This window comes from Acinonyx jubatus, chromosome B2, assembly GCF_027475565.1.
Source record: "Acinonyx jubatus isolate Ajub_Pintada_27869175 chromosome B2, VMU_Ajub_asm_v1.0, whole genome shotgun sequence".
NCBI classification, from domain to species: Eukaryota; Metazoa; Chordata; class Mammalia; order Carnivora; family Felidae; genus Acinonyx; species Acinonyx jubatus.
The window spans coordinates 131,795,005-131,813,225 of record NC_069385.1 but is presented as its reverse complement, the minus strand read 5'-3'; the positions used below and the strand labels follow the sequence as shown (position 1 = coordinate 131,813,225).

Sequence of the window (18,221 nt, the reverse complement as noted above, 5' to 3'; positions counted from 1 at the left end):
GCTCACGTCTCACGGCTGGTGAGTTCCAGCCCCGCATCGGGCTCTGTGCTGACAGCTTGGAGCCTGGAGCCTGGAGCCTGCTTCAGATTCTGTGTCTCCCTCTCTCTCTGCCTCTCCCCTGCTCACACTTTGAGTTCTACAAAATCTTCCAGATCCTTGGTAGTAATCTCAGAAGCCTCTGCATCTTGGGAAACTGCCTTCTCCCAGAGCCTGTTGTCTCTTAATGCGGACGATTGGGTGGAATCAAAAAAACAAAACAAAACAAAAAAACCTTGACAATTTTTAATACTTACTAGGCACCATGCGGCATTTTCAGCAACTGATATTATGACACGTAATTTACTTATAACGGTAGTACTATTATGGTCCCCATTTTACAAATACAGAAACTGAAATTCAGAGTGATTACATAATTTGCCTCACATTGTATACACTAGGAATCTGCAAAGCTGCACTCGAAGCCAAGTAGTCTGGTTCCAGAGAGCCTCTTCCCCTCCCCCACAGTTCATACACGACCCAGCCTCTGTCTCGCTCAGCATTTATAGGCACGCCCCCCAAATACCCTCCAGAAACAAGGAGAAATGTGCTATATTAAAACAGCCAGGCAAATGGGGATATTGTGTTAGTACTCGGTACCCAATATCCTCATGTGGTCAGAATTTTATGGTACAAAAATCACTTCTCCCCACTGCCTAAGGCGATTGGCCTGAGTTTCATTAAGTCATGGCAGGAGTGGTAGCTGGCATCTAGACAAGAACACAGTGACTGTGACAAGGAGAGAAATTCACTGCCCAGAGGCCATTGTTCCAGTAATCCCACTGGAAGGGGGGTGAGGGATGGAATTGGTCATAGAATCACCAATGGCCAAGCTGGGAGCTACTTTCTCCATTATCTTGTAAATCATCGGCATTGTCTCCATTTTACATATGAGTAAACTGAAGCCCACATAGGATAACATAACTGCTCAAGGTCATACACCAGGTACCTGAAACCTAAGCCTGTCTGCCTCTAAAATGTTTGCTCCTTCCACTGCATGCTCCAGAGTTAAAGCAAAATAATGCAGGAAAACTTTTTTGAGATCACCCAGTTCAATTTCCTCATTTTATAGAGAAGGAAACCGAGGCTCTAAGAGATGAAGTGACTTGTCTAGGGTCAAACAGCTAATCAAGGACAAGAGGCTAGAACCTAGAAGATAATTTTGTAATGTGCATATGTAGGTCACTGGCCTTTCTTACATGGTTCAGTGGCTGGAGTCTGAAGAACCTATGTGTTCTAATCCTTGAGTGTCTTTTGGGGTCATCCACGACCTCATCCTTAGAGGCCATCCAGAGATTCTTCCGGCTCTTCTACAAACATCTTTGAAGAGACATACTAGCAAGTCACAGCCAATACTGTGAAATGCATTATTCTCCAGATATATACATATGTATGTGTATATACATATATATACATACGTATGTATATATACATATATATATATACACACACAGATGTATAAATCTGGAGAATACATACATACGTATATATATATGTATTATGTATTTGGGGGAGGGAAATTGAATCAGAACTGCCCAATATACAATTCTTACTTTTTAATAAATTCCCAAACACCTTCCCAACTGTCTCCAATGTCCTAAAACCAAAATTAACTGAGGCTCAGTTTGGTTAAGTCATTCGGCTAGTGTCCTACAAGCTGACAAGGCTGGGATGCCTAAGTCTGTATTCTCCCCTCCACACTGTCCTGCAAGATGAGAGAAACCTCGCACAAAGCTCAGAAGCTTGAAACCTGGGGAATCTCAGATTAAATGACATATGTGAAAAATTAACAAGATAATTAAACCCAACAGAGAAGGCTCTACGAGGACTTGTGATGGAAAATACATTAAGATTTAGCTGAAGGCAAAATTTTTCCTTCTGTCATTTCCAAAGTCAAACATACAGGGACTCATAAAATAGAAAGACGGTCACTTGGCCTTTTATTTTTTTTTCCTAAATAGAGGAAGCAGTATACAGTAGCAACAAGAGATGAAAAAAAGCATCTCTAAACACTGCCCATGAACAGTCTATGTCACCAATCAGCTTACTACTCTTAGTAACATTCTCTACCGATCTTCCCTACAGAAAGAGGGAGGCCAAGACAATGGACATTGTTAGCGATCATTATTCTGACTCTTGCTTCTAATGCTTACAGAATTTGTAGATTCAGCTTTGTGCATTAAAAAAAATTAAAGAAGAAGAAGAAACAGAAGAAGAAGAAACAGAAGAAGAAGAAGAAGAAGAAGAAGAAGAAACAAAAGAAGAAGAAGAAGATGAAGAAAAAGAGGAGGAGGAGGAGGAGAAGGAGGAGGAAGAAAACATAGTCTGGTTGATGTAACATATCCTAAAAGTTTAAGTTGGATACAAAGAGTTTCACTTTTCAGCAAATCATTATTATGGGATACATAGAAAGCCTTAGCCTGGACTATTGGAATGTTATATTTCCTTTGAAAAGAAGCAGCTTACTCATTTCTGAAAACTGGAGTCTACTCCATGATTTTCTATAAATCGTGTTTTCTTGCTTTGAGTTTGTGTGGTAGTTGTCAAAGCTGGTCAGTGGGCACGAGAGGGTTATGGTGGTGTGTGTTGGTGAATTTCATGTTAGAGTTTATAAATTATCCCAGTGTAAGCAGCTAGGAGGGACAACATCTGTTTTAACTTTGAGGAAGTTGAACGCCCAAAATGGGAAGGATGTGGCTGGGCCAGCAAAAACCTGCACAGAGTGATTGTGAAAAAGCTCTCATTTCTTTCAGGTCCTTGCCGTGCTGATTTCCTTTCCTGAGAAATTATATTATGTTCCACATAAATACTGCCTTAAGTCCCTTCGGGTTCACGGTATGGCTTAAGAAAACAAAACAACCTATGAATCCCAATCCCCGTTTCTTTCCCATGATGTGATTGCAAAAATAAAGTCCTGAAGACACTATCGACATCCTTTGAATTTTCGAGGAAATGCTTCTCACGGAGGATACTTCACAGTGTTGGTGGGAGGATGAAGTAGGCGGTGTTAGTAGTTTCAAAAATTACACCCAGTAACATTAAGGGAAATCAAAGTTAGAAAGAATGAGTACCCATCCCAGCAAATTAAGCTGGTACATGGTGGTGGAACTGTAGTGTAGACCCTGGTAAGAATATATTTAAATTTTATCTCATTGAGGATCCTCTTGTTCCTACGTAGACAAACTCTTTGTTTTTTATTGTTATAATTTTTTTATTTTAGAGAGAGAGCATGGGAGTGAGGAAGAGGGGCAGAGGGAGAGGGAGAGAGAGGGAATCCCAAGCAGGCTCCTCGCTCAGTGCACAGCCCAACATGGGGCTGGATCCCACGACCCCGGGATCGTGACCTGAGCCGAAATCCAGGGTCGAATGCCCAATTCACTGAGCCACCCAGGCGTCCCTCAGTGGACAAATTCTTAACCTCTCACTTTACACTCAAGTTTTTCATTTCCTTCTCAGAACGGCTAAGAAGTAGCTGCTGTTACCATGACTGTAGAGATGAGAAGTTTGAGGTTAGGGTTACCCATGATCACCAAGCTAACAAGGGCAAAGCTAAAATTCATCGGCAGTTTTGCCTCGTTCCCGAGCCCAGGGGATATTTGCTCAATACGAATACTTCCCAAACGTCAGTTATTTGCACATCACTTTTATAACAGCCACTATAATGCAACCAGCATCACGCTTTTCCTTACATAGGCTCGCTTTCCTTTTCCCTGGTGACTGCCTTTTTTTCACAGTCAAGGAGAACCTCTGATGGAAATGAACAGAACCAACATTTGCCGCCAATCTAAAAAGGGGCCAGTGTCTGTAAAAGATGGTCTCCACCAGTGGTTCTCAAAGTGCGCTTCCTAGACAAGAAGCATCAAGTCACCTGGGAGTTTGTTGGAAATACAGATTCTGGGGCTTGCCCCAGGCCTCCTGAATCAGAAAGTCTATGGGTAGGGCTCGGCTATCTGTGTTCCAACAGGCAGATCCTGGGAGTCCGTCTGAGAACCACTGCACTGTATACATTATCTTATTTGATACTCATAACTGCTCTGGGAACTAAGTGCTATACGTCATTCCCGTCATCGCAGATGGGTAAACTGAGGGTCAGCAGACACTAAAACCAGCAGCACATAGTTAGCAAATAAGGGCAGCCAGGGCTTAAACTCTGTCTGGCTCCAAAGCCTTTTCAGAGTATCACCTGGACTCAAAGGGGGATGGAAGGAGATGCCGTTGTAGTGGTTCAGAGAAATAGAGTTGAGACATTTAGGTTAAGAAGATAATTTTGACATTGATTATACATCTATTATGGCTTTGATACACAAAATAGTTTATTTTATTGCTTAAAGGGTCATTGAAATGCAATGCTATGTTTTTGTTTAAAAAAAAAAAAGCAACTGCTGCTTCTAGAAAATATTTGTCTTGGTCGAGATGATGCCAGGTTGAAAATTGGAAAAAATGGTCTTGCCACTTCTAAAATGGATGCTGTATTAATCCTTTGTGCTCGAATAAAGTCACATTAAGTTCAGCTTAGTGAATGTTTACCAATCATAACGGTATTTATACTTAATTAAATCTTCATATATACTTTAATCCAATTGCTTTTGTCTTGCAGAATGTTGTTCTAGAGATCAGGAATTAAAAGCTAACCGAGAGCAGTGTTTCTGCATTCTTTCCTTCACGGGGGTGGGGAGCAAAGTACGTTTGGGCACAGATTCCGCAGTAAAGATGATCCAAATATTATAGCATCACCAATGACCGGAAGCATCATAAATGATCCTTCAACTGCCTACAGCTTCGGCATAGCTCAACTATGTAGATTGTATGCAACCTGTCTAAAGTTTCTCGACTAGGAACTCAGCACGTTGTGATCCAGACTCATCCATCAGTCTAGGTACTCAAGAGCCAGAGTGAATTGTAAATTTTCAATCTTCCCCCAAATTTCTGGTCCTCAAAGGGTCTAGGTTTCCTCCATGAGGAAACACAAGCCAGAAGGCCCAAACCACCAACACAATATTTTAAAAACCATGTCCGTATTTAATATTATGATCTGGCTATACAAACGTAGCATCGTTTTAAAATTCTGTTATATGGATAGGAACCCATGGAAGTTTCTGATTTATATAATTTTTTCCTTCAACCAGAATTTACCTCCATATTGATCAAACAAGTGTCAATGCGGATTTTCATCTGGCCGCAGACACACACAAATAGCTGTATGGTAGAGCCGACTGTTCTAATGACATTTTTAAGACATGATCCTACCAGTCCATCAATATTTATAATTCTCGGTCGGTCACCGGCATGACTGAATGCATCCTTTGTGGTTCTAGAAACTGATTTCTAAACTTAGGCTGATGTACAGAGAACACAATGCATACTTGAAAAACACTGGGACTGATCCAGCCACGCCCAGATTTAAGGGCCCAGCAGGTAACCTTTCGGGTAGAGAACACCTACCTTCTAAATAGCTCAGTGTTTACATCTGCTGGGAGCGACACCTGGAGAAATGTTTCAAGTTTCTTTCTACTGTTGTCTTTTCTTAACCTTTCATTTCCTTATACCCGTGTTTCTTTCCCCCTAATCCAGTAGCGAAGGAGCAGCCCAGATCAAATGAAGACAGGAGAAGCCCACTGCACGAAAGGGGAGCAGGCCAGGAATCTAACAGCAATACTAACAGCGGGGCTGGAGGGGCGCCAAGTTGGGGGAGAAACTCCAAACAGGCGCACGTAAGATGGAAACGAACCGCAGGCGTCCAGGTAGGGAGCAGGTGCTTTCTCTTGGAATCAGATGCGACTGCATGATGGGCCCGGGGTGGCTACCCGGAAACCAGACTTCTTAAGGAGGAACTTTGCCCTATGACATTCCGACAGGAACTCCGAGGCTTGCCAATGCTACAAGGTCTTTCTGATACTTTTATCTTCTCCTTCACTGATACCACGTGTTGGCCTAGCTCTTGGGGCATTATACCTCCACGCGGTATCTTACCTACCATTTCTCTAACCCTTACTACCGAAAATTACGCCACCCCTTGTTTGGATCCAGGTGACAAATCGCTTCAAAATAAGGAAAACTAAAGCGTTTAAGTCAAAAGCAGCTTCCTAAATGTCGGCCGATGATCTGTGCAAATAAAGAACGCATTGTGTCGCCTTTGTTTCTCGCTTACAGACAATAGGGGACCTGCTATAAAGATCATTTTTCTTCGTCTGTGTATTTGTGGGAGAAAAAGAGTGTATGTGGGGGCGCCTGGGGTGGTTCAGTCGGTAGAGCATGTGACTTGATCTCGGGCTTGTAAGTTCGAGTCCCACATTGGGTGTAGGGATTTCTTGTAAATACATAAATAAATAAATAAATAAATAGATAGATAGATGGACAAAATACTATTAAAAAAAATGAACAGACAAAACAAAACTCATAGAATACAGAGATGGGTGGTTATCAGACGGGAAGGGGTCTGGGGGTGGGTAAAACGGGTGAAGGGGGTTCATTGCATAACGACAGGTGGTAACCAGACTTCTTATGGTGGTCACCTCGTAGTGTGACCATAAATCAAATGATTATGTTGTACACCTGCAACTAATCCTATGCCAATGTTACCTCAATTAACGAGAAAAAGGATGTGTACCGTTTTCCACGCAGGATGTTTCATTAATTTTATTGTCCGTAAACGTAGTAAAGTATCTCTGGAAGGATGTATAAGGCAGCAATCTATCAGGAACTGACGGAGTGCAAAATAAAGAGATCTGACACCTTTTGAATATATTTCCTGTTTTTTAGAAAGCTAACTTAAAAAAAATGTTTTAAAAACAGGGGCAGATATTCAGAAAAAGAAAAAAACAACTACAACAACAACACATTTTTTGAGTGGTGGAGTGGGGGGAAATGAGTCCAATATACTAAAATTCCAAATCCAGAAACAAACTCCTTGAGGTCATGTCTGTCTTCTTACAAAAGGCACTCTTGGTCCATGGAACAGTAGTTGGTACAACTAAAGGCTAAATAAATATTTGTTGACTGCTAAAAATATAAATGTCAAAATGTTCTACTAATTTTTGAAGACTTCTATTCACTGTGAAGACAAAGTCTCGATACACTTCACAGGGACTAGGTTCAAAGTCTCAGCCTGCTTGTTCCTCCCCCACTCCCCCCCCGCCCCCAGCCTTTTGTAAGAACACTGGCCATTTCCACTGGCTCACAGAAGGAAGCTCCAGACCAAAGCCTGTTCCAGATGGGGACTGGGGAAGCTGTCACAGAAGCATGTGTGGGGTTGGCCATCAGTTCCAACAAGGACACCTTCCCATGACTCCAGTTAGCACAGCGGCCCTGCTAAGCCTCAGCGTGTTCACCGTGTTCCAACACGCGCACACACACACAGAGACACACACACACACTCTCTCTCTATTCCTGTTAACTTATTTCCAGCTTAAAGTGGTCAGCTGGAACTTACCTCCATGGCCCCCCCCTCACTTTTTTCCCCACCCTTCCCCTGTCCTGTCTCCCTTCTGGGATTCTGCAGGGAATTTGCTTCAGATATACAGGAAAGATGAAATGACTATTCCCTCCTTTGCTGGTGCAAGTTCAAACTTCAGGTCACACAAATTCAGGATTAGATCCCAGCTTTGCTTGGACAAGCTGTGTAAAGATGAGCATATTACTTCAGTCTCTCTAAACCTCCTTTTCTTCCTCTGCTCGTGAGGATTACAATGATCATTTCTCCTAATTAAAAGAAATGATGGGGGCACCCGGGTGGCTCAGTAGGTTAAGCAAGCGACTTCAGCCCAGCTCATGACCCCGCGCTTCGTGGGTTCGAGCCCTGCGTCGGGCTCTGTGCTGACAGCTCAGAGCTTGGAACCTGCTTCAGATTCTGTATCTCTCTCTCTCTCTCTCTATGCCCCTCCCCTGCTTGCAAAAAATAAATAACCCTATTTATTTAGGGTTAAATAAACCCCTGTCTCCAAAAAATAAATAAATATTTAAAAATTAAAAAGAAAGAAATGATGAAATACATACCTCTGCAGCAAACTATACCAACAGAAAACAATATTAGACACCACGTATCATATATTTACATGTTTGTTTTTTTTAATTTTTTAAGTTTATTTACTCTTGAGAGATAGAGACAGAGCATGAGCAGGGGACGGGGAGAGACACAGAATCGGAAGCAGGCTCCAGGCTCTGAGCTGTCAGCACACAGCCCAACGCGGGGCTCGAACTCATGAACCGCGAGATCATGACCTGAGCCGGAGCCGGACGCTTCACCCACCGAGCCACCCAGGTGCCCCTATTTACCTGTGTTTAAGACAGTCGTTTGTAAATAATCAGGATGAACACTCACTACACTATGATACTGTTGGTTTACTCCTGCTCCTACAAGTCTGTGTGATCTGACAATTTAGCAGCTCATGGGATAGCGTATGTCTCTGTTCCCAGTCCCCTTGCCAGTCCTCTTTCTGCCCTGAGTAGACTTTTGAGACCATGACTCCAGTCCGGCTCTGAGGAATGCGGAGTGACTGAGAAAGGAGCAACCACTATCGATCTACTTCAGAGATGAAGGTGGCTTCAAACCACACTCCAATGTGTCACCGGCAGTCCTACATGTAAGTGCAGGGAGTGATTTCACACACAGCAGGCACCGGGCCACCCTCGCACAGGGCCGGTACCCCCAGCCAGGCTGGCACAACAGTGGAAACTAGTCGATGGAGGCATCACCAGGAACAGGTGGTGCAGGCCACACAGGTGTTCTCGGGCAGCATACGGAGAACAGAACTTTGAAAAGATACTCAGTCCTGAATCAAAGAGGGAATTGCGTTCTGTTTTCTGCCTTCGGTCGCCTGGCACCCCTTGGGCCCCTTTCCAGATTATCATAAACAATGGAAAAGACTTAACAGTATATAAAGCCAAGCGGCCGCAAACTGGAATTTCTAATAATCTGTGGCTTCGAAATTGAGAATTTACTTTGGATCGACCCCAGCTGTTGATCAACTCTGTCCATTCCAACTCATTTTACCCAGTTCTTCTGGGCAACACCGTACCAGACCGCTCGTGTTGAACCCAGTCGGTCGAGACCTGGGCACTTGATCAGATCTCAGACCAGAGACATTTCACTGAAGAGATCATTTATCAACATCCAAAGATTCTAAGAGTCTAAAAACAGCCCCATCGACTTGGAGCATTGACTTTGAGGATCAGTGTTAACACCCCGTAACATGCTCTGAAAGAAACACTACCTATTAGAACTCATACATTCTAGACTGCTTATGAAAAATCAATTCCATCACATTGTAGCTGTGCTTATCCAGAAAAGCATGAAAAGCATTCATTCACAAGACTGAGCTAGCACATGTCGATTACACCTCAGTTAAAACAAAAGCAACAACAAAACACTGAGCTACAAGTCGGTTACTATGTGATACATGATCAAAACAGACCAGACCTCCCATACTTCTTAGATCACCATATTGCACATAGTTACAAGACGACAGAGGTGACACTAAACTGTCACTAAAAAAGCAACCAGACTAAGAGTTTTCTAAGGGCTAACATTTTTTCCCAAATAATTTCAAATGGGTCTGTTCTCTTAGGAGCGTTCCATGTTAGTGGACTCAATCTATGAATAAGAAAACGTTGGAACGGCAACCGGCACCTACCTGGAATCCTGTTAAGTGTCACCCAGAAATGTTCGTCGGGGCTGTAAGTATCTTTTGACCAGTGTAGTAGATCAATGGCCCTTTTGTCATGGAAGACAAAGTTGACAAACTCTCTCGTAAGGGCCACATAGGCGGTGCCAAAGTAGATGGTCAGCTGATGTGGAGGCGAGGTTTTCAAAATATGAGTATTTTTCACAAAAGAGCCATCCTTGCCTATGTGCTCCTGGTGGACATACTTAGTCCGTTTAATTGCGTGATCCGGAGGCAGTACCCCCGGGGTAATGTTTTTCCCTTTAAATCCTTTCAGATACCGGACTATCTCCTTGTTGGTTTTCAGGGGAAATCTTGCCCACACGTGTTGATGGCGTACCTCCATGGGACCTTGGAGGCCGCAAGGTCTTTTAGGCAATTCAGGTCAGCCTGGAGCCTGGAAATGCCTGCGTAGACCACAGGTTCTATCTTTGACGCGACAAAAGCGTTTTGGAAGCAACTCAGTAACCGCCATACAGATGCCTTAAACTCAGCCGGGGCTTTCTCATCCACATGAACACAGTAGACGTTCTGGGGCATATAGATAGCCCTGAAGAGCCTTTCAAAAGTGTCAAAGTCCTTATGGATGACCATGACATAAGCCAAAGGGAAAGCGACTTCTTCTTCCGACAGGGGGCTTGTGATGTAGTGATTCTGGATCAGGTAGTCCTTACAAGGGACGCTTCCCAAAGGGGATGGTAAGGTCTTCCCCCACAGAAAGGCTGACTTAGCTCCTAAGGCGTCATCACAGGCTTGCACTGGAGAATACCTCGGACTGGAACCGTTCACCTTCCCGAAACTCTTTGGCACGTTTAACTGGCTACTATAAAGGATCACCAAAATAACCACACAGAGCAGGATGAAAGCAAAACAGCAATACCTCCAAAAGTTCATTATTTTCACTTCCTCGGGGAAGGGATCTCTCTCCAGGGATGGAGCAATGACCGGCCCCTGAAACCTCGGGCGCGAAGAGGCTGAACTGACGGCTCTTCGCAGTCTGGGATTTCGACAGCTTCGCAACGGGGCGTGAGCGCTTCAAGCCTCATCTACTGTCTCCCGGAGCGCGGCGTCCCTCCTCCGGGGCGCCGGCCGGAGAAGAAGCGATGCTCCCCGGGCTCGGCGTGCTCTTCCGACCCTCGGTGCTGAATCCCGGCCGCGCTCCGCCCCGCCCAGAGGCCCTCCTCATTTGCATACGGAATGCGAGTGGCGGATCCTTGCAAATTACCTACTGCATTGCATTGGAAGGACGGGTCCTTTTCGCCGGGGCTGAGTCTCCCCGGCTTCACCCCGCCCCCCTCCCATCCAATCTATTCCGATACCATCTCCCTTCTCTTCCCAGGCTCCCCCCCCCTCGCCTGGCAGAGTAAATGCTCCCACTTTGCCCCCCAGGGAGCCCCGCGACCTGCTAGCCGCCCCGGGGAAACCACAAGGTTGAGGACCTCTGCCCCTCGGGTTTATTTGCTTCTCTGCCCCTCTTTTTGCTTGTCAGTGTTGTTTCTACCTCTGGGCATGCAGACACAGATAAGAAAAAAATGCACTTGTAACACGTGTTCAGCAGATTATCAGCTGCAAAAAAAAAGGAAAGAAAAAGAAAGAAAAAAAGAAAAAGAAAAAAGACTGGTGAGGTACGTGTTCCCCGGATTAAATCAGCCAGTTTCCCATGGTGTTATATACCACCGAGTCTGTGGAGGCTATGGGAAGAGGGAAAAAAGCATCACCCTCTTGGGGTATGGCAGAAGGAACCTAGCGGTGACTGACTTGTAACATTGAAGGGTCCGTGTGGATGACACAAATCGTAAATGAAACAAACACACGTTAGTTTGCACACCAGACGGAAACGTGAGAGTCCTTGTTCCCAGAGAGAAAAGTTGGTTCCCCTTTCACACAGAGCTTCAGATAACTTGAGCTGTCAACACGGTATTTATCTACGAAATGTGGAGTGACTAGCCACTGGGTCTTTTGAAAAGTCTGACAGCTTCAGATTTGAGTTCATTTCACAGAACTCAAAGAAGTCTCCTTCCCACCAAGCCACCTCTCCCACTTCCTTATTCTGAAGAAAGAACAAAGGCTTTGGGGCTGCTGCAAAATTCCTGGAAGTATCACTCAGTGTAATTCAAGGGAGGCAGGAAGAAAGAGAAGCCCAGCAGGTCCGGTCACATTACACAGGGGTTGTCACAGCTCACCTGTGCCAGGTGCCTGGAGCACTCAGCAACTGTGGAGTGCCCTGTAGACCTATGAGGGCGGCAAGGACGCTACTGGGGAAAAGGGACTGGTCCAACTACAAAATCCATTGTGACAGTCACAGTGGTATGCTAAAAATGCCTGCGCCCATCTCCCGTCCCACCTGTCTGGGCAGGATCAGCTGCCTCTGTTAGGAAAGTGTTTGGTGTATAATGCAGCGATCTCCTTGCCCCCTTCCTGTCCCACCCCTCTCCCTTTCCCCCCCCCCCCCCCGACTCCCCAGCTTACTGTAATGGGCTGAGCTAATGAATGACAACAGTGTCACGGATGTGATGGATACGGATTTGGACACAGACCCGAAGAGTTGGCGGGGACCTTAAATATATCTAATTAATACAACCCTTTATTTTACAGATGAGAAAACCGAGGCCAAGAAGAACATTCTTTTCCCAAGTCATTCAGCTGGAGAGAAGCCAGAAAGCTTCACTCTGCAGCTCCCTAGTCCAGATGCTGGAGCCACTCCATTTGAGCCTCAAATCCCTGCTGGTCGCTGACCAGCTGTGAGACCAGGGTAAAGTTACTGAACCTCTCTGAGCCCCAGCTTCTTCATCTGTGAGATGGACAGTCACAGTGGTTTCCGTTTCACATGGCTGGGAAGAACATAAAAAGAGATGACTCTGGGGGCACCTGGATGGCTCAGTCGGACCTGCAACCGACCGACTTCGGCTCAGGTCATGATCTCACGGTCCATGAGTTCAAGCCCCGTGTCGGGCTCTGTGCTGACAGCTCGGAGCCTGGAGCCTGCTTCTGATTCTGTGTCTCCCTCTCTCTCTGCCCCTCCCCCACTCATGCTCTGTCTCTCTCTGTCTCAGAAATAAATAAACATTAAAAAAATTAAGAAAAAAAAGAGAGATGACTCTTGTTCAGGGTTTATGTTTATGACCACACATGTTCAATAAGCATTACCAGCTATTGTTATTGTTTCTCTTTAGAAAAATATCCAACATCTCCTGACCTTGTTAATGAACTGATATTTTGACTTCTGTTCTTAGTAATGGCAAAGAGAAATTTTTACCCTCTTAAGGCTTTCCAGTGGGTTGCTTTATTTCTACTGAAACAGGGGAGGTTAAATTCCACTCTTATCCTTCCCCATCACTCTCCCCCTTCGCCCCAGACACAAAATAGAAATATGCTATAGGAAGGGAAGAATTGAATAGCCCATGTGGATGCCTTCACTTCCCTTCACTCTTAGTAGAGCCACGCCCTTTTCTGTAAAATACATCCTTGGCAGAACTTTCGTGGAGAGCAGGAGTAGGGGAGGGCTGGGGGGGGGGGGGAGGGAATTCTGGGCTCTCATTGTAGGTTCAGGGTGGTTTTCCCCTCTTTTTGCCTTGAGCCTTGACCCTACAGTAGAGCCCCAATGGAATGCCAATACAAAGCAAACTCAACAAATCTTTCATCAGGATTTATTCAACGCAGATTGCAAGCGGGGCTGCGAGAGAGGCGCGATGTGATTTACAGCTCCAAACGGCACGACCCGGGAGATGCCTCTCTGGTCTGTCCTGCCTTATGTACAATGGTTTAGGTGAACAACGTGAGATTGCGAGATGATGCCCTGCTAAGCAGTTAGCCCAGCGGGTAGGTTTGTTTTGCTTGGTATCTGTGGCAACTGAACAGGCATTTTCTTCTAGCAAATAATTGGGGCGGGCTAAGCTGTGACTTCCAACCAGTACATTATTTCTGCTCTGGTCACTGCAGTTGGCTTAACCTACTGCAAACTGTCATCAAGCGGGCATTTTGTATGACCTTCCCCTGCCGCTCCGTACCCCAGGATAATCTTTAACATCACAAACGAGGAGATAGCACAGGAGGCAGCTAACAACACATCATCAGCTCAGCTCTGCACGAACACACGAGGCGAGGCTACCTAAAGGTTTCTGAGAACACGGCGGGATCTTTTCTCCCTTACAGTCACTGGGTTCTTAGTAACTTAGGAGCCATGTGTCTGCCCCAGCTGAGCCATGAGGGGCAAACGTGGAGGCTGGTTTGGTTCTCGGCAGGGGCAGGCTTGGAATCCGGGCCTGACTCCTTTCCAAGTGCTCATACCTCTCTACCACAGATCACTCCTCTCAGCCTAATTATTGCTGCTGGCTCACGACAACGCTTTGTGACGGGTCCCCTCATTTCCGCCAAATGTATACCATGCTGTGTCAGTCTGGCAACCCCAAATGCTTTGGCTACGCAGGAGACACAGAAAATAAACAAGAAAGGATCTCCCAGCAACCAACGATCACAAATTTGTGGGCTGGATTCACACACGTGAATGTGTCGGGGAAGAGAAATGAAGATAGTAGGTGAAGCTGGAGGAGGAAGGGAAAGACAGGGCTGGTAAGTTCACAAGTGGCAGCTCACATTTGGGCGAGGTGTCATGGACACAGAGGGAGGGTGGGGACCGCAGCGAAGAGCCTATGTCCCACCTGAAGCAAGCAGCTCCCTCTCAACGCTGGCCAATAATGCCACGCTGGCCACGGGGCCTGTAATTTTTTTTAATGTTTATTATTGAGCGACAGAAAAGGAGCATGCGTGGGGGAGGGGCAGAGAGAGAGAGAGACACAGAATCTGAAGCAGGCTCCAGGCTCTGAGACATCAGCACAGAGCCCGACGCAGGGCTAGAATCCATGAACCGTGAGATCATGACCTGAGCTGAAGTCAGATGCTTAACTGACTGAGCCACCCCGGCGCCCCACTCTTCAAATATTTTCAGAAGTGAGAAATCTGAATTTTACCCTTAAAAAAAAATTCCCAGACTCTTTGAATGTGACCAAGTACTTAAGAAATTTTTAAAACACAAGTGCATGCATGTACATGCACCCTGAAGGCTGCATGGAGCCTTCAAGATGCAAATTTATCATCTTTGTTTTAAGCATCAGAGGTCCTGTTCATGTGCGTTGAACCCCTCTCCGGTCTTAGGCCATGAGCTCTTAGTATAGTTGCATAGTCATAACAAAGTTACTCAGACCTAAGCAGCTAAAAAGTCACAAATTCAAGAGGACCTGTCTGACTCAGTCAGTTAAGCGTCCACCTCTTGGTTTCAGCCCAGGTCATGATCTTATGGTTCATGAGTTCCAGCCTGGCATCAGGCTCTGTGCTCAGAGTGCAGAGCCTGCTTGGGATTCTCTGTCTCCCTCTCTCTCTGCCCCTTCCTCACTCATGTGCTCTCTCTCTCTCAAAAATAAATAAATATTGTTTTAAAAAGTCACAAATTAACAGAGGGATGTAGCACGGGGACACCCAGGCACCCTGTTGTCAGCAAGGTGATGGGCTGCGGGTGAGTAGGTTCAAGAAAAAATCCAGAAGCAGAGCACTTGCAAGACCATTCAGTTAAAGGATGGCTGCCATCCGTTCAGCTCAGGGACCATTTTATTACTGCCGATCAGTACCCCCAGCACTTGTAAATCATCAAATAAGTTAATGTCTATGAAAGGGTTTGACAATCATAAAGATTATTGCAAACATTGGGCCAAGCAGACCGTCTCTGAAAACAAGCAGAGCGCTAACATTTAGTGAGAAGATATATAAATGTATTTATCTATCTTATGCACACCTGCTGCACATTCTATTTAAAAAGTCATTTGTGAAGGATGTTTATTCAGAATTTCTTTTTAAGTAACCAGTTTCTGCACAAAAGGGGAGGCTTTTAATTATTTAGCAATCACAATTACGACAAAAATTTTTCCCTGAAAGTATTAGGCAATTATGTTGACCACATGATTCTACGTCAGCACTTTTTTTTCTATAAAGGGCCCCATAGTAAATATTTTAGGTTTGTGAGACATTTGGTTTCTGATGTAATAACCACTCACGTCTGCTACCGCAGCTCGAAAGTAGCCATAATATGTGCCTGTGTCCTGTGAAGTCTTTATTTGTGGACACCGATATCTCAAGTTCATATAACATCCATGTCACTAAATAGTCTTCGTTTGGTTTTTTCCAACCATTTAAAAATGTAAAGTCATTCTCAGCTTGTGGAGAGTACAGAAACGGGTGAGACTTAGCCCATGGGCTGTATGTCATTTGGCGATCCCTGTTCTAGACTGCAATCGGGTTCCTCCAGGCCTATATTTTGCAATACTGGAATCTTTGCAATCACCTATAGATTCTGTATCTTTCCAGACAAAGAAATGTGAAATGGGGCCAATTACACCTGCCTGAAGACCCTTTACATCCATCATCTGGGTTATAGTGCACAGCACTGGACTGTATGCCTCAGTTTCCTTCCTTCTTCTATAAAATGGAGGTATTAAGAGGGCTGACTTTATGGGGCTTTAAGGAGATTTAAATAGGTTCAGGATATAAAAAGAGCTTAGAACAATGCCTTGCATGTAAGAATTACTCAACAAGTCTTAAGGCATCTCTCTGTTGCCAAACTTGGCTCACCCAGGAACATACCTGCCCTGTCTACTTCCTAGATACTAAACAGTGAAGCAGAACAACTGTGTTTGAGGGGTCATTCTGCCGCCTGAAAGATCCCAAAGGATAGGTGGGAGCCCTCAAGGTCACTGTTATCATGGGTGGCATTGGCCTCTTCTGCTCTGTGCCCCCGCCCCAAAGTGGGGCAACTACACTTCAGGCTTCTTCAGCCTGTATTTCCAAACCATTTCCAAATTGTTACCTCTTCAGAGAGCCAGCCTGCTGGGTCACCCCACAAAAAGGTTACCACAGAGACAAATACACAGCATAGTGGGGGAAGACCAAGGCTTTGGAGCAGCGTTATATATTTTTTAAGACTTTATTTTATTGTTTTTTAACATTATTTATTTTGAGAGAGAGAGAGAGCACGTGCACCAGTGAGGGAGAGGGGGAGAGAGAGAGAGAGAGAGAGAGAGAGAGAGAGAGAATCCCAAGCAGGCTCCACGCTGTCAGCGTAGAGCCCGATGTGGGGCTTAAACTCACAAACCATGAGATTATGACCTGAGCCCAAGTCAAGAGTGCGACACTTAATGGACAGAGCCACCCAGGTGCCCCTGGAGCAGGGTTTAAACAAAGCTCTGCTGCCTCCTACATGACCTTGGAAAAGTCTTTGGGGATCACTGTCCCTTAGTTTCCCAATTGTTAAAAAGGAATAGTCTTTCTAAGTGGTGGAAAGTCAATCTGGCTATGAAGACTTCTTCCGAATCTTCTCCTAATCTTCCACATACGGTCACCCTAGCTTACCTCACTCTTCTGGGGTCGCACTCCCTTTTCTACTTCCCTAGAGGCCTTCTTGGGGTAGCAAAGCTCTTTCCCTTCCGGGGTCAATTGCCCAAACAAAAACAAAAGCGAAAACCAGACAAGAAACACAAACAAAAATGTTATCTTTGGTTATATTCTGCTCAACTTCAAGGAACAGAATAGTGACGGTTGTCTTTCTATGCAACGTGTCGGTTTCCAAATGTCTCCTTTGAGAAAAAAGATGGCAGATTCATGAAGTGAATTTGCAAGTTCAAGGTCTGTCCAAATCTGGGGTATGCTTCTGCTACCCTTCTCGTACCAACTGCCTCCAAACTCCTCCACCTACATATTTTTGAAAGTTGAACTGATGTTGCAACGGGTTGGTATTTCTACTAAGAAATACCCAGTGTTTTACCATTCAGCAGCTGCGGGAGATCTGTATCTTGAAGATACTCTTTATCTTTTGAACATTTTCAAATAAGTGGAAACAAAACAGTTTTAAAATAGAAATAGGGTGTGGCTTCCTCCAACTTCTACTTTTAATAGCCCTATTAAATTCTTGACTTGAGTTCAGTTTATTTAATCCACTCTCCTACTAGCTTCTTTCCCACAGAACCTGTCATTAACTTGAGCTTAGACAGTGTATTAGGGCAGAGGGCTTGGATCAATCCCAAAGAAGCAGACATTTCTTCTTTCCTAGACGTTAAAGCCAAACAAATTTGTCTCCAGGATATGTCCTGTGTTTGCGCGTAACTGAAGAAGATCTTTGTATTTGATTCTCCCACTGGTTAAAGTGGTTTTCGATTCAGATTTTATGTTTATCAATTTATCCTTTGAAATGATTTCCTTAAACTCTATCCTTTCTCCTCAAAAAAAAAAAGAAAGAAAAGAAAGAAAGAAAGAAAGAAAGAAAAGGAAAAAAGGAAAGAAAAGGAAAATTTCTTATAAATAGAGGAGGTATGGCCCCAGTCTGCTTCGGTTAGGGCCCTCGTGAATGATAGTGTAGTTTCAATCACTACCTTTCGATGTGTCTTCAGTGTTTTGGAATCTGCAGAACTGAGTGCTTTTGATGATAACAGTTTTCCAATTTACTGATCAGTGCTGTTCTGTGGAACACAAATATCTAAGGCACTA

The 18,221-nt window shown here is 44.7% G+C and overlaps 1 protein-coding gene across 1 annotated transcript in view; it reads right to left on the bottom strand.

The window, feature by feature from the left end:
• LOC106972037 (glucosaminyl (N-acetyl) transferase 2 (I blood group)) overlaps positions 1-18,221 on the bottom strand; it is a 38,061-nt gene extending 19,840 nt beyond the window's left edge. Inside the window, 2 exon segments of the mRNA XM_015068946.3 lie at positions 9,666-10,001; positions 10,004-18,221. Of these exon segments, the coding sequence (XP_014924432.2) occupies positions 9,666-10,001; positions 10,004-10,589 (922 nt within the window). The 5' untranslated portion in view covers positions 10,590-18,221.